This window comes from Schistocerca nitens, chromosome 6 (genome assembly GCF_023898315.1).
Source record: "Schistocerca nitens isolate TAMUIC-IGC-003100 chromosome 6, iqSchNite1.1, whole genome shotgun sequence".
NCBI classification, from domain to species: domain Eukaryota; kingdom Metazoa; phylum Arthropoda; class Insecta; order Orthoptera; family Acrididae; genus Schistocerca; species Schistocerca nitens.
In genome coordinates, this window is record NC_064619.1 from 199960930 (window position 1) to 199984732 (window position 23803).

The following is a 23803-nucleotide window of genomic DNA, read 5'->3' on the forward strand; positions in this document are numbered from 1 at the left end:
AATTTTCATATGGCAAAGCATATGGTGCACAATGTGAAGTATGGTTGGAAGAATTAAAGGAATTCATTACACCAGAATTAGACCATTCCAAAGCAAGTGGACTAACTTTGTGGTGAAACAAGCGCTGTATCATTATGAGAGATACAGAGGCAAGCGAGTTTGTCGGGACTTACTCCAGTTCACTACTAGCGTCCTGTCGTCATAATGCGCCTGTGCATAGCATACGAAGTATTGTGCCATCATCTAAGAATGAAATTAAAAAATACAGTAGCTTTTCCAAACTTTATCAGCAAGTGTTTCAGTTTATTAACATTAAAATTATTAAATCTCAGATGGAATTTCGCTAAATACGTTACTTCAAGAAAAAATAAGTGGCACTAAATAATAAAGCTAAAAAGCCAAAAATTGTTCAGATTGTTCAAATGTACGCCACAATCAAAAGTTACAAGTCTCAACTTAATCAGTCCAACATTTAGGTAAAAATCAGCATTTTTCCGAAAAATTGAAGGTCCTACTTATTAGACTCAGAGGTGAAAATTCATATGTAGCATCAGTTTGGTATACAAACATTAGCTATGTGACTTCCTTAAGCTACCTGTATTAGTTTTCAAGTACTTTACTAAAAACTAAATTTGGAATGGAATTGTACTTACTCATAATAGATTAAGTATCATTTGTATTTATGATAGAAAGTTTTAATTACAGCACTCAAATACATTTAAAAAAGTATACATCTGTACCAAGTTTCAAGACTTTAGTGTAAATAACTATCAATACAAGGAATCTTAAAGAGGTAGTTCAGAGTTCATGTTCTACCGTCTGTTCCGTTCTAAAAATACCAGCCGGCAAAAGTTTATTGGTAGTAGAGCTGAAACTTTTTCAGTGACTACAGCCAACTTAACCTCATTTATATTAAAATTATAAAGATTGTAAATTGTTACACAACAGAGTTATTAAATAATACGTGTCCAAGAAAGCAGCTATTTAGATGCTGTTGACTGTACTTAGAGCAGTTGACAGCAGATGTTTTGTTCTGGGGTCTGCTGCGCCCATGTATAAATATGGCCAGAGAGGCAGAGAATGAGACATTTTGTACTGAGCTATCAATCTGCCTGCATCAGTCAAATGCCTGAATACACTCTGCCTCAGATGATGTCAGAGGTAGGCACCTACAAATGTGTTTTCAGTAAAAGTAGGACGTGAGCTCGCAGGGACAGGATCACATAGACTTCATGGAAGTAACTTTTTGTGTGCCGCCCGTAATGCTGACAAAACCACATGGGCAAATGGTGATATTATTTTCCAGTTTTGTAGCAAGCAATTAACTTTGACGATTAGACTTCATGGCGACAGACCATTTTACTTGAAACTTACTGTGGACATCGCCTCTGTACTATATTACTTATTTAAAATGTTTAGACCCATAGAGGATCACAAAAAGCAAACAATGATCTGTAGTTGCTATTTTTCTTGTCCTTCCAGAATTGTTTCATTCTCTCGCTATGTTTAGCTCAACATTCTTCCATCCATTTTCCCGTAGATCTTTCGGGGTTTTTCTTCTGATGCAACTTCCCAACAGTGGATCTTCTGTCTGAAGATATTTTGATCTGTGATGTCTGCAGATGTGATGTTGGCATTTTTGAGATCAGTTTGAACTTGTTTGATCCAGACTGTTGTCATTTTTAGTTTCTGTGAGTACATTAGAATTTTCTTTGTTAATCTGTTGTCTAGCTATATTATTACTATTAGGGATATATATATATGTGTGTGTGCGTGTGTGTTCTCCTGCTGACACAATTAAAGCAAGAATGGCCTCTTTATTTATTACTATTTCATATTGAGAAACCATTGTAGTTGGACTGCAAGTCACAACACAGGACTGGGACATGTACTATGCCACAAAAATAGTGGATTTTTGGAGCTATATGTGCATCAGAGACATTTGATAAAGCCTAGTCACTTTATCCACACAGAGAACAAATGGTACTGATACTTGGTACACGATGCAGAAACCTGAGTACCAACATGGGGTGAAATTCCACCTGATTGTAGACCACAAGGAACCATTTTTTCCCAGCCAGAAATGTACTGAAATGAACAGAATGGCATGATCAGGGATAAGCATTTGTCAACTATCAATACAATTCTAACCTTTTGCAACCAACAGTTCTGAAACTAGGACTGTCTTATAATTTTTTTATGTGTATAGTCATACTAAAATTTCATCTCCTGAAGTACTGGCCAGCCACTCACTCACTCACTCTCTCTCTCTCTCTCTCTCTCTCTCTCTCTCTCTCTCTCTCTCTTTGTAACATTACTGTCAATACTGCCTATAATGGTCTGATCTAACTTCTCCATCTGCTTTTACATCATGTGACTTCCGTACAACCATGATCTTTGATGCAACATCCATATTAATGTATTATTCATTATTTATGACAACTTATGTAATTGTAATTAATCTATGAATGTAATTTCAAAAGTAATGTGCTGTAAAAGAATGTAAAAGTTAAAACTTTAATTGTAATACTGGCTCATGCACATGGAAAGTAGATTTGTAATCACATACAACTTAGAGGGAAGTCCCTCCACAATGGGACTGGCTAGGCGGAAATAGAAAAGATGAATCTGGCAGCCGAACTGCAAGGTTTCTGTGTTGCATGAGTCAGTCAGTGGCTAGCAGGCAAAGAGTGTGTATCTCGTGAACTGACAGTGGAAAGAAGAACTGCAAGAGTATACACAGGGCTATTACAAATGATTGAAGCGATTTCATAAATTCACTGTAGCTCCATTCTTTGGCATATGGTCACGACAAACTACATATACGTAGAAAAACTCATAAAGTTTTGTTCGGCTGAAGCCACACTTCAGGTTTCTGCCGCCAGAGCGCTCGAGAGCGCAGTGAGCCAAAATGGCGACAGGAGCCGAGAAAGCGCATGTCGTGCTTGAAATGCACTCACATCAGTCAGTCATTACAGTGCAACGACACTTCAGGACGAAATTCAACAAAGATCCAACAACTGCTAACTCCATTCGGCGATGGTATGCGCAGTTTAAAGCTTCTGGATGCCTCTGTAAGGGGAAATCAACGAGTCGGCCTGCAGTGAGCGAAGAAACGGTTGAACGCGTGCGGGCAAGATTCACGCGTAGCCCGTGGAAGTCGACGAATACAGCAAGCAGGGAGCTAAACGTACCACAGCCGACAGTTTGGAAAATCTTACAGAAAAGGCTAAAGCAGAAGCCTTACCGTTTACAATTGCTACAAGCCCTGACACCCGATGACAAAGTCAAATGCTTTGAATTTTCGGCGCGGTTGCAACAGCTCATGGAAGAGGATGCAATCAGTGCGAAACTTGTTTTCAGTGATGAAGCAACATTTTTTCTTAATGTTGAAGTGAACAGACACAATGTGTGAATCTGGGTGGTAGAGAATCCTCACGCATTCGTGCAGCAAATTCGCAATTCACCAAAAGTTAACGTGTTTTGTGCAATCTCACGGTTTAAAGTTTACGGCCCCTTTTTCTTCTGCGAAAAAAACGTTACAGGACACGTGTATCTGGACATGCTGGAAAATTGGCTCACGCCACAACTGGAGACCAACAGCGCCGACTTCATCTTTCAACAGGATGGTGCTCCACCACACTTCCATCATGATGTTTGGCATTTCTTAAACAGGAGATTGGAAAACCGATGGATCGGTCGTGGTGGAGATCATGATCAGCAATTCATGTCGTGGCCTCCACGCTCTCCCGACTTAACCCCATGCGATTTCTTTCTGTGTGGTTATGTGGAAGATTCAGTGTTTAAACCTCCTCTACCAAGAAATGTGCCAGAACTGCGAGCTCGCATCAACGATGCTTTCGAACTCATTGATGGGGACATGCTGCGCCGAGTGTGGGAGGAATTTGATTATCGGCTTGATGTCTGCCGAATCACTAAAGGGGCACATATCAAACATTTGTGAATGCCTAAAAAAACTTTTTGAGTTTTTGTATGTGTGTGCAAAGCATTGTGAAATTATCTCAAATAATAAAGTTATTGTAGAGCTGTGAAATCACTTCAATCATTTGTAATAACCCTGTAATAACGCCTCAGATGTGGAAGTAACGTGGCTTACTATTCATGGCATACTTTGGTTAGCTCTCTACTATGAAAATCCAACGCTAAGGAGAGAATTTTCAGAGCTTGTTACACAGGAAGAACCATGGATACTTTTGCTGCCTTTCTTTAATAGCACTGATTGACACTGCCACCACCTTCAGCTCAACTTATCAGTTGAGTTCTGTAACACTGCAAGGACCAGTTGTGTGGATTCGTTTTCAATAATAATTTTGTGTTCTGCAAGCTTTGTTTTGAACCTCTGTGTTTTATACTTAGTTGTTTACCTAGACAGGGTCCTACACTAAGTGCAACGATGAATCCGAGTATCCTACTCTACTGAACTAAAAAGCTGTTGTCTCCTTAGCAGAAGTTCATAAACATTGTGGAGTAAAAAGTACGAGGGTAATCCCAAAAGTAAGGTCTCCTATTTTTTTTATAAGTATATAACTCTGTGTGGCAGTTGGTCACACTGTTATGAAGAGTACTTCACGCACTGCATGTACACGCGCGCACGCCGCGCTGAGGCACCCAGTCTTGGTTTGGCAGCTGTTGAGAATGGAGCTCCCATTGGATGTTACTGCCAAGTGCGAATTGCGTGCAGTTATTCGGTTTATGAATGCAAAGGGCACTGCGCCAATTGAAATCCATCGCCAATTGACGGATGTGTATGGTGAGTCATGCATGGATGTCAAAGATGTTCGTAAGTGGTGTAGAGAGTTTGCAGTTGGTCAGACCAAAATTCACGAAGAACAAAGGAGCGGGAGACTGTCAATTTCTGAGGAGACAGTGTTGAAGGTTGAGCAAAGCATGCATGAAGATCGGCGAATCACCCTGGATTATCTCTTCACATTGGTTCCTGAGGTTTTCCGAAGCACCACTCACAGAATTTTAATGGAAACATTGAACTACCGGAAGGTGTGTGAAAGATGGGTGCCACGCATGCTGACTGAGGACCACACGCGGCAACGAGTTGATGCTTCCCGCGCATTTCTTCACTGCCTTGCAACCGAATAGGACAACTTTCTGGACTCAATTGTCATGGGTGACAAAACCTGCGCATACCACTTTACACCTGACAGCAAGCAACAATCATGTCAGTGCATAACTTTCTGAACAGCATGGCGGCAAGCTGGTATGGCAAGGGCATACAAAAACTGCCACAGCGTCTACAAAAACGCATAGACAGAAATGGTGATTATGTCGAAAAATAGCTGTATGTTCAAGCTGTAAACTGATGTAAACCATTGTAGAAATAAACAGGTCTATGAATTTATAAAAAAAATAAGAGACCTTGCTTTTGGGATTACCCTCGTACAGAATTATTTAGTGGTAATAAGTTTTGAAATACTCCATGTACTTTTCATAAATGGACAGTTAAAGTTTCATCAAAGTACAATTACTAAGAGAAGATTTAAAGTATTAAGTTCACAAATTTTTCTTATTGAAATAATAGTGTTTACAATTTCACGTTTTACGCATATGTTTCCAATATTGCATAGTGACTAAAGTGTTCAGACTCTGTGTTTACCGACAGAATAGTTTCTGGGCCCCCATGCCAATAGTTGAGCCAGATTTAGAATTCATGTTTCTAAAATAGCAATCAAGAATAAGCAACTAGCTACAAATATTCAAACTAAACTAGACCCACGCTTCACATGTTCCACTTGAGTTAAATAATTTACGGAAGTGAATGTTCCTTGAGAATGCAAATAATAATCAGTACTAAAGATGCAATTACTTCTTATCTTTCTTATAATTAACTGACAACACAACCTTGCTACTGCTTCCTTTCAATAGAAATCTTTAGGAAAACAAATTTAATCCGATACCTTTCCATTACACACACAGTCATGGTCATAACAATCCTTTCACAGGAGTAATGTTATCGCTATATTACTAATTTAGTAGTAGCCAGTAGTGTTGTATCTTTGTAATTTTCAACTATTGACTACTGTCTCAAAAATTTCATTGCAAAATTTTGACAGTTTCAACTAGATGGTGATCCTGCAGATTAACTACTTAATACTGAAAGCTAATAATTTGTGGAATTACCAATAACATATGTAGGTAACTACAAATCAAAAATGAACAAAATATGAGGTGGTAAGGTGGAATGTTTCTTAAATTTGATTACTTGCCCTGGAATCCTTCTATACTGAAACATATAATATACTTCATTAATACAACCATCATTAGACTTCACCACGACAGCGAGAAATTCAGAACTGAAAGATGAGTCAAGCAAGGAATTCTGTATCACTAAAATTATTTTCTGCAGTCCATCAGAAAGTTCTCCTACACTTAGAATTGAGAAAACAAAGAATACATGTTAACAGAGCATACTTCAACCCCTTCAGTTTGCTGATGACACTGTACTATTTGCTTCTAGTGTACATAAACTTCAGCAATGAGTGGAGGAACGAATTTGAAAGTAAGTTTGAAAATTAAAATCAATGACATTAAGACAAAATAATGTATAACCAACACATTGATGAGAAAGTTGTGTGAATTAACAATGAAGTGAAAAACAAATATGCCAAAATTTTAGAGCAGTCAAAGACCATGAATGGACAGATAGGGAGACGGGAGAGGGAGGAGGGGGGGAGGGACTGGAGAGGGGGGAAGAAGAGCAAAAAGACCTGCACAGCTCATCTTAAGTAAACAAAGTTCTGAAAACTAAACTCCACTGTGTTTAAAAAACAGAAAGTTTCCAAACCACCAGTGCTATTATATCTGATTCACAGCAGTACAATGTGCACTTTTAATGTGAAAACCATTCAAAATCTAAGTGTTTGTCCATAAGCACTCTAAAATGCATTGTAAGAAAGGAAAACAAACAAATGTTTCAGATGATTAGAGTGTGAGACCAATTCCAACAGCAACGAAAAAGAAGTGGAGAGGTGGGGCAAGTAGCCAGGTGGCTGGATGGTAGATGGAACATAGAAGTTCTTGAGTTGCATTCCAAGAAATAGATAAAGACCAAAATGAAGACTCAGTGGAACTTAATGCAGCAAAATGTGCGTATAGCAGCAGACCGTAATCCATGGAGAAGCCTTATGGCTTTTATACAGAAGCATTGTCGCATTGTGGTAGAAGTCCTAGCATCAGCTTGGGTTAAGGTGTTCCTAATGTAGTTGACAATATCTCCATTGTTGGCTAAGAACCACTAATCACTTTACATGGAGCATGAGGAGATAGTTTCCTACGGTGCTTAGCACAGGTAATAATTATGAGATGCGAAGTTTTAATTCATAGGATGTGAATAATGGTGCAAACACTTACGGATTATATTTAAGAACAACTGCAGTTGCTGCATAGCTTTGAAAATCAATGGGTGCACCTTACTGTGGTATATTGGCTGCAAAACAACTATGTTACACATCCAGCAGATTATCTTCGCTCTGCGGGTTTGTCTACCCTTGGCCCACAGGCATTTCTCCTGTGTAGATTATTTACAAATATCACAAGGGCATCACGTTTTGTGGATGTGATACCGCTTACAAACAACCTGTTGACACATCGACTGTTAACAGGCATCACCAGGGGACACTAGCCATGCTCCCGAGCAGCAAGACAGAAGTGCTGCTACTGGGGAACCAATTCCCATCTGTGGGACACATGCTGTGACGTCATTCTGCACCACACTGCAAGCCTAATAAGCGTCACTGCAATGCACTACAGATGTCACTCCAACAGGCACCTGGGATACGATTCCACAACTAGACTTGCTATTATGGCAGTGGGCATTGTTTCTGTTACCCTTATGTGATCACAGACGATCTTTCAGTTGTTAGCCAGCACCAAACTTCATTGTGGACTTGTGCTGTGAATACATGTGTTCTTAAATGCAACCTGCAAAACATCACTCGCGACAGTGGCAACAAGGCAAAAACATGTTTTCTGCTATCCTTGCATCTGTTTTGGTTCTAGGACTTCTTTCCCTGTGTCTTTGTGCTCAGCTGGGTTGCCTCCCCTCTGCATTGAAGCTAATTGGTTTCACTGTCTGTGCTTAGAAGTCACACATATTGTGCTTTCCAATTCTTATTAACATCATTTTCTGCAAGAGACATTGCTTTCCTGTACGTATTGGGTACTGTTTCATGTGAGCGATGACACTGTGTGTACATTTTTTGCACTTTGGTGGACTATATGGACATGGGTTACTGTGTGTTTTTGTTCAGTTTTCCCTTTGTGTTTCTGGACATCACTGCCTGCAGTGAAACAATATCAAGAGAGACAGTTTGTCACTGGTAGCTGGTATTGTCAGTTGCTTGTCATGGCTTATGTAGTGGCAGACTTGGCTCCAGTGCCTGCACTGGCTCAGGGCCTCTGCTGAATCCAGTGCCAGCTTTAGATCTCATCAGTCACACTGTCTCCGAGCTCCTCTGGCTATGCCCAACCTTCCTACAGTCATGTCTGACCTGACCCTCTTTTAAGGCTTGCCTGCCCAGTTCCAAGCTGGTGACGAGGCTTCTGTCCATTCATGCTGTGCCTCATCTCATCCAACACCCATCTACCCCCTACCTCCAGCTGTGCAAAACACTGCTCTGCACCCAGCAACCATGGTCAATCCTTCTACTGATGTTGCCATCACCTAGATATCTGTTGGTGATGAGGTTCAAGTCCACACACTGCAGCTCCCTGGATCATCATCCATTGTTGTACTGCCTGGCCACTATCTCCCTCTCTTTGGCTGTGCCCAGTGCTGCCCTGGTACTTCGCACCTTCTCCATAATGATGCAGCCTCCAATTCCGGGGTGGCACAACATCTTTGCTGATAACAAGCATGCAGTCTGCAGTCCTAGTGTTGTCCTCTGGCTTCACTGCAGCCAAACCCAACACTGTCCTCCGATGGTTGATCATAATGCTGCCCACTGATATGTATAGCTGCTTCATTGTTGCAGGATGCTTATAAGAAACTGAGTTGTCCTCTCTCAAATGTTTACAGACTTCTCGGCATCTTACTACTCCATTATCAGAGCACACCTCTATAGCGACTTCGAGGCTCAGCAGTGGTACTACTCCTAACTGCTAATTCTTCAACTGCTTCCAGGTACTGACTACTTCTAACTAGTGGTACTGACTGTACTGGTTGCTTATATATTGATTTTACGCAGCTCTCAAACGGATTTCTTTCATGGCATCACTTTCCACTGACTCTTCCGAAGGGCTTCCTAGGAACCAAAATTTTTTCAGTACATTCTGGCTGAATTGAATGTAATGCTACTGCTGGTTACAGTCACATTGGCACCTCGAAGCCATCCTAGTGCTGGTTGTTTTTGCCAGCAGTTACAGTGTGTCCACTTATCATCCTAGCCATGAGTATGTCTTACTTCATATGGAGTTCTGGTACCCACCCCACACCATGCTTCTGCATTGTCTTAACATTCCTATTTGATAAAGCTCCTTTCTTTTCAAAGCAGCCATTACAGTACATGTGGAGTGAAATCATGATGATGATGATGATTATTATTATTGTGCAGTGTTGCTGACCCCCCATCGGGCACCTCCCCATGTGACAGATACGGGAACGTTCTCCAGATACAGATGGTACAAGGGAAATAAAATACCTGGGGCAGATCAAAACCAGCAGGTATGAGGGGCAATAGCTTGGAAGAAAGGCAGAGCAGCCCCCATCCATCAACTGCTGCCTTGCAATCAGTACAGGGATCTACGAACGCTAAGGATGCTCCCATGAAAATGGAGCCAGCTACCCGGCGAGCTGTAAGGGGCAACCCCTAAAATGATTGGGCAGAAAATTAACAATCTTCCCCTGTAAAAATCACATGCTGTGAATGCTAGCAAAGGAATAAACCAGACGGATATTTTGATAATGGCCCCAGCAAGCAAAAAAAGGAGAAAAGATATATACATAGGAACACGGAATGCGCAGAGCCTATACCAAGCTCGAGCCCTATGCTAGCTGCTAACACGTGTAAACAACTATGGTATACGTCTGGTACCGTGTGCCACGGAATTTGAATCCACGCCCGACGTCATGGACGTCGAAGCCACATAGAAGTCTCTGCACCATCGTGCCATAAGCTGTGACAGCGTGTGCCTCCTGGCCCGCTTTTAGTGTGAGGGCACCACCGTGGAACACATGGTCCCAGCAGCCAATAGCGGCACCCCCGATAGTATACTTAAGCACCTGCCTCGCGCTCAGCCAGCAGTCTAACATCATGTGCGTCTCAGGACACATCGCTTCAAATAGCGTATTGACTTTCGCGTTTCTATTCCAGTGGACGTGGTTGTCTTGTTTAGTTCCTTACTCTGTTGTCTGTTCTTGTTGTGTCGTAACGTCCTCCTTTGGTCGTGTATGTCCTCTCCCTTTGCGTTGTTGTTCGCGAGCCGCTCCGCGGGGTCCCGCCGCGTTTCCGTCACTACTACCCCGTGACCGTTCCAGTCACCATTACAACAATAAGACTATTGGCGATCCAGGAAATTAGGTGGAAGGAAAGTGGCTTAATGGACTCACAAAATTTCACTATCTTCTATAGTGGCGGGAAGACGAATACCTTTGGTACGGTTTTGTGGTCGCTAAAGGGCTGAAACATGCTGTGATGCACTTCGAACCAATCAAAGAATGGATGTCCATGTTAAAATTAAGGGGAAATTTTTCAACGTACAATTATAACATGCACCCACAGAGGAGGCAGATGAACAACAGAAGGCCGAGTTTAATAGCAAGGTAGAGCAGCTGTATGATCAGGCTACCAAACATGATGTCAAGATCTTAATGGGAAACTTGAATGCAAAAACAGGAAGAGAAGAGGCTTATCCGCCAACTACAGAAAGACATAGCCTCGATGAAATATCAAATTACAATGGAATTAGGGTTGCAGATTTTGCTATGAGTAAAACCATGACTGTCGGCAGTACATGTTCTACACGCAAAAAGATACCAAAAAAACATGGATGTCACCAGATGGAAATCAAATAGACCACTAGAAATCAAATAGACCATATATTGATTTATCGGAGGCACGGATTGGACATAATGGATGTTAGAAGACAACATGGAGCTGACTGCAATTCAGACCATCATCTAAAGAGAATTAATACAGGCAAAGGATCTCACTATTGAGTAAACAAAAAGACCACAAACAGAAGAGTTTTGATATTAAGAAACTGGAGTTAGAAGAAATACAGAGAGCATATCAGACAAAAACAGAAGATGGGATTAAGAACAACACCGACACGTCATATGAACATATAGAAATAATGTGGAAACAATGTAAGACTGCAATCCTCAAGGCAGCTGGAGAGGTTTTGGGACACGTGCTGGCTCAAAGGAAGGCAGATTGGTTTGGTGAAGAATTTATGAGAAGAATTGAAGAGCACACCATAGTATGAATGAAATTATTTCAGAGAAGAACTAGAAAAATCGAAATGAATATAATGAGAAGTGCTGTGTAGCTAAGAGGGTTTGCAGGCATAAGAAAAGAGCAATAAAACGAAAAAATTGGAAGAAATTGAACAGCTACGGGAAGAGAAGCAAGTACATGAAATGTACCAAAACATTAAAGATGGAAAGGCTGGGTTTCAAGCCATAACAAATACATATAGGAGTAAAGAAGGGGATTTGATAGGGGAGAGTAATAAAATACTTGACAGATGGGCAGAATACTTCCAAGAGTTACTGAACCCAGAAGTAGAAGGATTAGAACAAGAAGAACTGGTGGAAATAACTTATTATGGACCAGAGGTCTTAACACCAGAACCCACAGTGGAGGAAGTGATACAAGCCATTATGACCTTAAAAAACAATAAGGCACCTGGAGAAGATAAGACCCAGGTGGAACTTCTCAAATATGGTGGGCAGACACAGTGGAAAGCAATATGTAAAGTAATACTGAGCATCTGGCAGGAGAAGAGCATGCCAATGAAGTGGAAAACGGCTGTTATGTGCCCCATACTTAAAAAAGGAAATAAATTAAACTGCTAGAACTACCAAGGAATCTCACTGCTAAATACTATTTATAAAGTGTTCTCCAAGATCCTAACTAGGAGGCTTACTTGCTATGTGGAAGAGAGAACTGGAGAGTATCAGAGTGGCTTTAGAAAAAATTAGTCAACAACTGCCCAAAGATGCATACTACTTGAAAAATATTATAAACACCAAATACACATACACCAGCTTTATATCAATTTTAAACAAGCCTATGATAGCATCTCGAGAGTGACATTGTGAAATGTGGTGGAAGACGCTGGAATACGTAAGAGGCTCGTTAAACTTACTATGTCAACCCTCTCCACCAGAGAAGTGGAAGTGAAGAAGGGATGGAGACAGGGTGACAATACACATATATATATATATATATATATATATATATATATATATATATATTCAGTCTCTGCTAGAAAAGTCATACGTCAGAAAGAGTTAAATAGAGGAGGCACTATTTTTAATCACTCACTGCAGTACCTAGCCCACACAGATGATGTGGCGTTACACAAAACACTGTGCTGGCCAATGCCTATCAACAACTGGAGAGAGGTGCAAGGGAACTTGGCCTGGTATTCAATGTCGCAGAGACCAAATATATGGCAATGACCAACCAGCAAAACCTACCAAATCTTGGGATAGCTGACAAGGAGTTTGAAAAGGCGAGAGTACCTCGGATCACCTATCATAGAGGCAAATGACATCAGCAGCGAGGTGAAGTATAGAATAGCAGCAGGCAACAAATGCTATTTTGCAGCACTACCCATACTTTTAGGAGCTCATTTCTATTGCATAAACCTAAATCCTTATTTACAAGAACATCACTGCAAATGAGGAAAGCATCCTTAGCTATTGGGAGAGAAAGGTTCTGCGTAAAATATATGGCCCAATATACGATCAAAAAGATTGGCACATCTGTACGAATGCAGAATACGAACAACTTTTTGAAGAACCTGGCATTGACACTACCATTAAAATAAGAAGACTGTGGTGGGCAGGACACATGGTCAGAAAGGAGGAAGACAGAACATGTAAGAAGATTTTTGATGGCAAGGCTGGAGGCAAACGACGGAAGGAACATCCCAAAGAGGTGGGTGGAGGAAATTGAAGACGATATGAAGCTGGGTGTCAGAGGATGGAGACAGAAAACCATGGACCGGACAGCATCGCAGGATGTTGTAATGCAGGCCAAGGCTGTTCAAGGGCTGTAGAGCCGAGGAGTAAGTAGGTAAGTAAAATAAAACAAAAGCACAGATCTTAGCAAGGGCTTCAGGCTACATCTTTTTATCGTTTTCCAGCAACTGAAAATATATGAAAACTCTTCAATACAGTTCACTACCATCTTTATTTAATTGGACAGATAAAAAAACTACTCACCAAGTGACGGCAGAACACATACACAAAAGACTGTTGTGATTGACAAGCTTTCGGTGCAGTGGCTCCTCCTCCAGGCAGAAGGGTTGAAGGGGAAGGAAGAAGGGTGAAGAAAACGGACTGGAGAGGTCTAGGAAAAGGGCTAGATTTTGGGAAAGTCACCCAGAACCGCAGGTCAGGGGAGACTTACCATACGGGATGAGAAGGAAAGACTGATTGTTAGGGACTGCCACCATCTTTGAAGCGGAGATAAGGTATTTCAGTTTATTAATGCTACTTCTATCTTACACTGCACAGTTCTTTCCACTTCGTCTCTCGTTCTTCACCTCTCTCATTTAGTTTAATCTAGACTTTCCACCTATCCATTGCCTGTCTGTTACTTTCCCTGTTTAGATATTTGTTACTTTTGTCATTGCCTTATTTGGTCATTACCTCTCTTTTTGTTAAATCTTCAATCACTTCTTTTTTTTTATGTAATGAATTACTGTCCTCATCTGTTTCTGTCATGGTTCTTAGTATTTAGCTTTGATGTGTCAAGTGATTCTACCTCTGAAACCTGGGGTATTACATTTCTGTGTTATTTTAAACTTCCACTGTATATCATTTGTGGATACATCTCAGTAGCATTCAGTAGCTTTACATTTCTATAAAACCAGTCATTTCTTGCCCACCTCTCTCATCCACTGTTTACAGAACTCCACAAGTGAAATACCACTGCCATGCCACTGAGTTTCTAGGTCTTCTATGAGTTACTTTGGCCGTTCACTCCTCTATGGTAGTTTTATTAAAATATAGTACAGAATGATAATGACTTAATTTTTCACAATATATGCAATGTGACTTTTCCGGCTATCCTGGAAGCCTATTGCAGCAGTAACTACTGTAATCAACTGAAGATGTCAAACAGTTGATTCAAAGAAATATTGGGAGACTTACACAATGTAGTCCAATGGAAAACCCAAGAAATGCATTTGCATTATACCTTTGTATATAAAAGAGCCCCCCCCATGAACCATGGACCTTGCTGTTGGTGGGGAGGCTTGCGTGCCTCAGCGATACAGATAGCCGTACCGTAGGTGCAACCACAACGGAGGGGTATCTGTTGAGAGGCCAGACAAACGTGTGGTTCCTGAAGAGGGGCAGCAGCATTTTCAGTAGTTGCAAGGGCAACAGTCTGGATGATTGACTGATCTGGCCTTGTAACAATAACCAAAACGGCCTTGCTGTGCTGGTACTGCGAACGGCTGAAAGCAAGGGGAAACTACAGCCGTAATTTTTCCCAAGGACATGCAGCTTTACTGTATGATTAAATGATGATGGCGTCCTCTTGGGTAAAATATTCCAGAGGTAAAATAGTCCCCCATTCGGAACTCCGGGCGGGGACTACTCAAGAGGATGTCGTTATCAGGAGAATGAAAACTGGCGTTCTACGGGTCGGAGCGTGGAATGTCAGATCCCTTAATCGGGCAGGTAGGTTAGAAAATTTAAAAAGGGAAATGGATAGGTTAAAGTTAGATATAGTGGGAATTAGTGAAGTTCGGTGGCAGGAGGAACAAGACTTCTGGTCAGGTGACTACAGGGTTATAAACACAAAATTAAATAGGGGTAATGCAGGAGTAGGTTTAATAATGAATAAAAAAATAGGAGTGCGGGTTAGCTACTACAAACAGCATAGTGAACGCATTATTGTGGCCAAGATAGATACGAAGCCCACACCTACTACAGTAGTACAAGTTTATATGCCAACTAGCTCTGCAGATGACGAAGAAATTGAAGAAATGTATGATGAAATAAAAGAAATTATTCAGATAGTGAAGGGAGACGAAAATTTAATAGTCATGGGTGACTGGAATTCGAGCGTAGGAAAAGGGAGAGAAGGAAACATAGTAGGTGAATATGGATTGGGGCTAAGAAATGAAAGAGGAAGCCACCTGGTAGAATTTTGCACAGAGCATAACTTAATCATAGCTAACACTTGGTTTAAGAATCATGAAAGAAGGTTGTATACATGGAAGAACCCTGGAGATACTAAAAGGTATCAGATAGATTATATAATGGTAAGACAGAGATTTAGGAACCAGGTTTTAAATTGTAAGACATTTCCAGGGGCAGATGTGGACTCTGACCACAATCTATTGATTATGAACTGTAGATTAAAACTGAAGAAACTGCAACAAGGTGGGAATTTAATGAGATGGGACCTGGATAAACTGACTAAACCAGAGGTTGTAGAGAGTTTCAGGGAGAGCATAAGGGAACAATTGACAGGAATGGGGGAAAGAAATACAGTAGAAGAAGAATGGGTAGCTTTGAGGGATGAAGTAGTGAAGGCAGCAGAGGATCAAGTAGGTAAAAAGACGAGGTCTAGTAGAAATCCTTGGGTAACAGAAGAAATATTGAATTTAATTGATGAAAGTAGAAAATATAAAAATGCAGTAAATGAAGCAGGCAAAAAGGAATACAAACGTCTCAAAAATGAGATCGACAGGAAGTGCAAAATGGCTAAGCAGGGATGGCTAGAGGACAAATGTAAGGATGTAGAGGCTTATCTCACTAGTGGTAAGATAGATACTGCCTACAGGAAAATTAAAGAGACCTTTGGAGATAAGAGAACGACTTGTATGAATATCAAGAGCTCAGATGGAAACCCAGTTCTAAGCAAGGAAGGGAAAGCAGAAAGGTGGAAGGAGTATATAGAGGGTCTATACAAGGGCGATGTACTTGAGGACAATATTATGGAAATGGAAGGGGATGTAGATGAAGATGAAATGGGAGATACGATACTGCGTGAAGAGTTTGACAGAGCACTGAAAGACCTGAGTCGAAACAAGGCCCCCGGAGTAGACAACATTCCATTGGAACTACTGACGGCCTTGGGAGAGCCAGTCCTGACAAAACTCTACCATCTGGTGAGCAAGATGTATGAAACAGGCGAAATTCCCTCAGACTTCAAGAAGAATATAATAATTCCAATCCCAAAGAAAGCAGGTGTTGACAGATGTGAAAATTACCGAACCATCAGTTTAATAAGCCACAGCTGCAAAATACTAACACGAATTCTTTACAGACGAATGGAAAAACTAATAGAAGCCAACCTCGGGGAAGATCAGTTTGGATTCTGTAGAAACACTGGAACACGTGAGGCAATACTGACCTTACGACTTATCTTAGAAGAAAGATTAAGGAAAGGCAAACCTACGTTTCTAGCATTTGTAGACTTACAGAAAGCTTCTGACAATGTTGACTGGAATACTCTCTTTCAAATTCTGAAGGTGGCAGGGGTAAAATACAGGGAGCGAAAGGCTATTTACAATTTGTACAGAAACCAGATGGCAGTTATAAGAGTCGAGGGACATGAAAGGGAAGCAGTGGTTGGGAAGGGAGTAAGACAGGGTTGTAGCCTCTCCCCGATGTTATTCAATCTGTATATTGAGCAAACAGTAAAGGAAACAAAAGAAAAATTCGGAGTAGGTATTAAAATCCATGGAGAAGAAATAAAAAGTTTGAGGTTCGCCGATGACATTGTAATTCTGTCAGAGACAGCAAAGGACTTGGAAGAGCAGTTGAACGGAATGGACAGTGTCTTGAAAGGAGGATATAAGATGAACATCAACAAAAGCAAAACGAGGATAATGGAATGTAGTCGAATTAAGTCGGGTGATGCTGAGGGAATTAGATTAGGAAATGAGACACTTAAAGTAGTAAAGGAGTTTTGCTATTTGGGGAACAAAATAACTGATGATGGTCGAAGTAGAGAGGATATAAAATGTAGACTGGCAATGGCAAGGAAAGCGTTTCTGAAGAAGAGAAATTTGTTAACATCAAGTATAGATTTAAGTGTCAGGAAGTCATTTCTGAAAGTATTTGTATGGAGTGTAGCCATGTATGGAAGTGAAACATGGACGATAAATAGTTTGGACAAGAAGAGAATAGAAGCTTTCGAAATGTGGTGCTACAGAAGAATGCTGAAGATTAGATGGGTAGATCACATAACTAATGAGGAAGTACTGAATAGGATTGGGGAGAAGAGAAGTTTGTGGCACAACTTGACCAGAAGACGGGATCGGTTGGTAGGACATGTTCTGAGGCATCAAGGGATCACCAATTTAGTACTGGAGGGCAGCGTGGAGGGTAAAAATCGTAGAGGGAGACCAAGAGATGAATACACTAAGCAGATTCAGAAGGATGTAGGTTGCAGTAGGTACTGGGAGATGAAGAAGCTTGCACAGGATAGAGTAGCATGGAGAGCTGCATCAAACCAGTCTCAGGACTGAAGACCACAACAACAACAACATGTAAAAGAGAAAGTATAGTGAACAGAAATAAAAGTTAAAAAGAAAATCTAACACAGAAACATCATTACATAATAAGGGTCAATGGAGGCGTCTGATCTCACCCATCCGCTTTGACTCATGATGTAAGGGTGTTGTGGTGTGTCATGTCACGAAGGCAAAGAGTTTAGTTTATGACAGTGTTGTGTTTGTAGATGTTGTCCTGTTGTGGTTAGTGGTGTCCTCTGGTGGTGTGTGTATGGTCTGCGTATTATGTGGTCTATTGGGTTTATTTGGGTATCACTGCTTTGAAAAGTGCATTTATTGGTCATGACTGTTACAGAAGAACAGAAATTGGTTTTAGTGAGTTAAGATTTAAGTTTCCGTTGTGTTTATGTTGTTGCGGTACTGTTGGCTGTTTGTCACATGGTAAGTCATTTAATTTAATTTTTGGCTTCTTTTATTAGGTACGGATATGACTTCTAAGTTTAACAGTGTGCGTCTGCGGGCTGAAATGGGGGACGACATGTTGTCCCTCATCAAGTTTCTGCAACTTTTTGGGCTTGTTGCGCAGACTGTGAAATGCGGCGTATGCAAGCAGAATATGCGGTTGGCCAGAGTTCCGGTGTCTCAGACCAGCGACTGTTACATGTAGTGGTGCCGAAGGGATAACCTTTGGCACTCCATAAGGCATGGTACCTGGTTCAAGAAGTCTAGGTTGGCCATGAGAGAGACAGTTTTGATGATGCATTATTTTTGCTATAGATCCTCCCATATTTTTTGTGCACATGAGACTGGTGTGAGCGAGAGGACGGTGTTAGACTGATTTTCGTTTTGTAAGGAAGTTTGTTCTGAATATATTAAGTACAGGGGTAAGTTGGGTGGGCCTGAGGTAGACAAGTTGCAGTTTGGGAAGAGGAAATATGGGAGGGGTAAGTCTCCTGCTGGTTTATGGGTGTGGGGAGCCGTTGTTTCTGGGGGTGGGTATTCAGAGTGTGTTTTCAGGGTTTTGGAGGGGCATACAAAGAGGGAATTTGTGGGGTTAATTGAGGAGTATATAGAGAAGGGGAGTACAGTAGTTTCTGACGCATTTCTTTCTTATAGGGGTTGGGACAGAGGGGTTATGATCATTTAGTTGTCAATCATAGTTTAGAGTTCAAGAATTACGAGACTGGGGCGTGCACTAATGCAATAGTGGGGTTTTGGGGGGCGGTTAAGTCAGTCATTGGGAGGGGGAAGAAGTGCTCTTCTAGCCTGCAATCTCACTTAGATGAGTATTCCTGGCGGAAAAGCATCCCTGGAGAGTATTGGATCTTTTTTGGGCTTAGTAAAATGTATAGACCAAGGGTAGTTAGTTAAGGTTGTTTTGTAAGGGTGGGGGCCTACGGCTCGGGCAGGGGGGGGGGGGAGGGCATTGTTGGTAATGTTTATGGATGTAGGTGGGTGGGGGGAGGCAGTGGTTGTTTTATGACTATGTTGTGGAGGATCTGATTTGTTGCAGTTGTTTTTGAGTTGTAGTGTGTGATCGAGTTTCATTCATTTTTGGATTTTTATTTGTTGGTGGTTTTTTTTTTTTTGGGTGGGGGTGAAGGTAGGGTGGGGGGGGGGGGGTGCTGCTGGTAGGTTGTGGGTGGGTTGTGACTTTGTTTTGGTTGTGTTTTTTAGGCTGTGGCTGTGTGTCATTAGGGTGGCTGTCCTAGTGTGTAGCACCAGAACTTTTTTGTGGTAAGTGGTCTTTTTTGGGTCTATTGCTCTTGTGTTATGATATTTGGTGGGGTTTTTATGTGGTGTTGGGTTGATGCTGTTTACTGTTTTGGTATCAGCACTTGGGGTTGATTTATCTATCTTAGGGGAAGTACTCGATTTCAGTTTTTTTGCTGTCGTCAGTTGCATTTAAGCTATACAGGTAATGGGAAGTGTCCAATTCTATTTTGTCATCGTAGCTGTGTGTTTAGGTATCGTGAGCTGCTGTTGCCCTATATAGATGGGTCAAGGAAAGTGTCCGATTCCAATGTGTTGCCGTAGCTTCGCGTGTTTTGGTATCTTGAGCTGTTGCTGACCTACATGGATCAAGTGAAGTGTCCGGTTCCAATTTTTGTTTAGGTGTTGGTTTTGTGGTATCGATAGTCATGGTGTTCTTGTAATTTTTGGAGTTGTAGGTTTTTCTATTGTGGTATCGACAATTACGGTTGAGCTATGTACATGAAGGGTGTGACCGATTCCTGTAGATATTGTGAGTGTAGTCGAATTTGGGAATTTTGTGTTGATTTTATGTCATCATTTTGTGTGGTTCAGGTTCATGGTGTGTATCTCTGTGTGTTTATATTTAGTTTGTCCCCACCTAAAAACTCCCATTTCCTGTGTTGGTCCTGTTAGTTAGATTATATTTTTGGAGGAAGATGTGTGTTTTTTTTTTTAATGTATTTTCGTGTTTGTTGTAGTGTTTACATAATGACACCATAGGCTCTATATGGAAGACATTGTGAATGGTCATTGCCACCATATTGGTGACGTCACTGGTCAAAGTTGACAGGTGGAATCGGATGTTTCTGTAATTCTCATAACAAAATACATGTTTATTGCGGGTGGGGGGAAGGGGGTAGAGGGGGGGGGAGGGAGAGGGAGAGGGAGAGGGAGGGAGAGAGGGAGAGGGAGAGAGGGAGAGAGAGGGAGAGAGAGAGAGAGAGAGAGAGAGAGAGAGAACTCAAAAAGCAAATGTGATTAAATATTATTAAAGTGTAAAGCACATGATACACAAAAAAAATTCCAGATGAAGAATTTACAACAGAGCACCGACAACTCTCATTTTGTGTCTATATTATTTTTTGGAATGTAAGTTGTGGTGACAGTCTACAATGTACCATAGCCTGAGGTCAAGGTCAGTTTGAAGGGTAACACTGGCCAAGAGGAGGCAAAGTGGTATTGAAGGTGTCAGTTAAATCCAAAATTATAAGTCAGTAAAAGAACTTGGTACTGGGAAAATATTGTACACACGGAGTGTGACTGACCCAAGCACCAATACAACAAAGTCACGGATGTATGCTGCTGTTAAGGGCACAGCTGGTGCTCTGTTACATTATACATATACTCTCTAAGACTATGAACCCAGCTGTAGATCTAGACAGATATCCGATGCTGTGATAAGAATTGGTAGATTCTACACGATTCTTCTCCATGGGAACTGCAGAAATGGTATCCAATCAGTTTTGAGAGACCAGCTGATAAGACAGTTTTAATGTAAAACAATAACAATGACACAAAATTACAAGCAAATCAAGTTTAAGAGATTATGCAAAGGTGAGGCAAAACTTTCTCATCTTCATTTCTTTTTAAAATGTAAATCCATACAACTGCAACCAGTCACTGTGACTAGTTACAGTTTTTTGTATTTATGTTAAAGAAACAGTCATTGGTTCTAAAACATCTGTAATGGATGAGCTTAATCTTTTTAATATGCTTATGGCCTGTTCACAGTTACAGTATCTCCTAAGACATATGAGTCACAGATTATCCTCAGCTACAACTTTATATTGTAATGAAAGAAGGAAGATCAAAGTTTAAGGTATAATCATTCTCAAGGTAATAGGATACTGAATAAAGTGACAGTACAGTTGGACAAAGCTGTGGCAGGAAAGCACTCTTATCCTAGACAGTATCCACATACAATGATAAAGCAATGAGACCTACACAGCTCTTGATTAAGGGTCAAGAAATTGTAACATAACAGAATTTTCCACAGTCACAATCAAAATCTATTTCACTATTCCCCTACAAAGTTAATGCACATTTTAAATAAGCATGTAACTAACGACAGCATCGTGGTATATGAATACCAGTTATCTGGGAACATTATAAAAAGTGGCAGTATTTACTTCTTCAAATGTCACATCTTGGAGGACAATTTTAACATATCAGTACATCTTCAAATGCAGATTTGAAAACATTGATTCGAATACTATTGCTGTATATGCAATACTTTGTATCTCGCCATTTCACATTTTTTTAAAAAAAGAAGAAAAAAACGCCCTTTCAAAATAATAAATGAGATAAGATAAACTGCATTTAATCACAAAATTAAGCAGAGTGCCCAATAATTTCTGTCACAGCTAACATGCTCGTTCATTCGTTATGAAAATCCCATCATGAAGAAGAGATTCCAATATAAGAAATTAGTTCAGTTAACACATCAAAATGCATAAAGTGGGGTTGGCTTAACCCACCAATACCATTCCATACTATAATGATGTCATGTGTGTGCAAAAAGATGTGTGTATTTTTTTGTGTCTATTAGTTCAGGGAGCAGTGATAGAAATGGCCTGTAGTGTAGCCTGAGATTTATGTTGGGTTGCTATGTGACAGTCTGGTTCTGGTTTAGAAAAGTGATATCAAACCCTTCAGTTACTATAAAAGTTGCCCTTGTAGACAACTCTTTTACAGTCCACTATAAACAGTTACAACTATGGCTAACCTAAACAGTTTTTTAACTATGGGAATTACTTTTACATTAGGGCTATTTTTATGCAATATAAACCTGAACATTAAACAAGCAGCTACTTCGTAAAGGCCGCTGCTTTTCTCTTACACTTCACAGCCACAGATTTTATCTGCCTGTTACTCTATACCATGCATTTATATGATTTAACTGACTTCAGTGAATGTCAACATCTATATAAATAAAGATAGGAAAACTTAAAACTTGTTTTATGTAAAAACACTTTAGTCTGATGAACTGATATTGTTGTGATTTACAGTTTATCTTAATTTTATTGTTAACAACAAATAGCATTATGAAGTAGGGTCCAAATATAAAGCGCGCGTGTGTGTTCCACAAATGTATTGTAAAGGGATTCTGCAAAATGTTTAGTTTGTTTAATAATGAGTTTATGCAATATTCTTGATGTTGGCCTACATTTATCACATAACAAAAACTAATACAAACGTCCAATGTCAAACGACATGACGACTACATTACGTACACAAATAAACTGTTCAGCAGGAGCATAGCCCCAAGTCGTATTTAAGTTAAGGGATATGCTGTTCCTAATCTACCGTTTCCGATTACGTAAATCTATGGATTGTTTTTAATAAAAGGTGTACGACGTTATCTTTGGGAAAATGAGAGGTCAAAATGTGTCCGATTTCACTGACTGGAAACCTCTCACTCCATGTACGATAATACATGATTATTCTGTACTCTTTCTTTATAGATGCCCCAGTATACGTTTTTGCTTCATCGTACACTAATCTTAACCATTTATGACTTTAATTGGCTGAACTAACCTTACAAAACCAGACGGATAAACTGTCATCTGTCAATATAGCAAACAATATTTTGTCTCTGTTACAAACAACCTGACGAATCCGACAGGGCCCACAACGAGGTACGTTTAATATTCTTGGCCAGCCTATTGGAAAATACATTTTAATGCGAATATAAACAGTTCAAGCACTCGTTTAATCACACAAAATTCAGCTGACAGCCATTTTAAGCTACTGCCACACACACGTGTATTTACAAGCTCGACATTGGTTCCCATAAGGCTGACCAAGCCAATCACTTCAGTTGCTCCCTCTGGCGGCATTTATATAAATGTGCTAGGGTATTTCGTACAGAACTTCGCACAACAATAATTTTCATTGCGCACCCTCGGGTTATGTAAAACGACAGACTTTTGACTAGTCATCCGCTTTTGCATTATTTGCAGTGATTATTTGAAAATCGTATATGTTCATTATTACGCAAGATGACATTTTCATTCAATCCACAACTGCAATACGTAACTGTTCAAGTATCACTTTATTTTGCTTCTTTCCTATTTTCCATCGAGTGGCAGCAACGACGTTGCTTAGTCTGCTACATGGAGGTAAGAATTCCATGGTCTGCTATCACGTAAGGCGAATGTTCTATGTTACATTGATGGTTACCATTATTAGCTGGAAAAGAAAACAAGTATTTGCTCGTTTCGTAAATTAACAGTTCACTATTAAGCGGTATTCTCTTAGCAAGTACGTGGTTTATATTTCTACATGAAGCTAGTGTTCTATACAATTGAACTTGAAAAGAAATTTCAACTGATGAATTCAAAGTTTTCTCTTGAACGTACTCGTC

General features: G+C 40.4%; 1 protein-coding gene across 1 annotated transcript in view; it reads right to left on the minus strand.

The window, feature by feature from the left end:
* LOC126263131 (guanine nucleotide exchange factor subunit Rich) overlaps positions 1 to 23205 on the minus strand; it is a 321707-nt gene extending 298502 nt beyond the window's left edge. Inside the window, exon 1 of the mRNA XM_049960154.1 lies at positions 22975 to 23205. Within this exon, the coding sequence (XP_049816111.1) occupies positions 22975 to 23115 (141 nt within the window). The 5' untranslated portion in view covers positions 23116 to 23205. The remainder of the gene's footprint in view (positions 1 to 22974) is intronic.
* Positions 23206 to 23803: the final 598 nt, after the last annotated feature.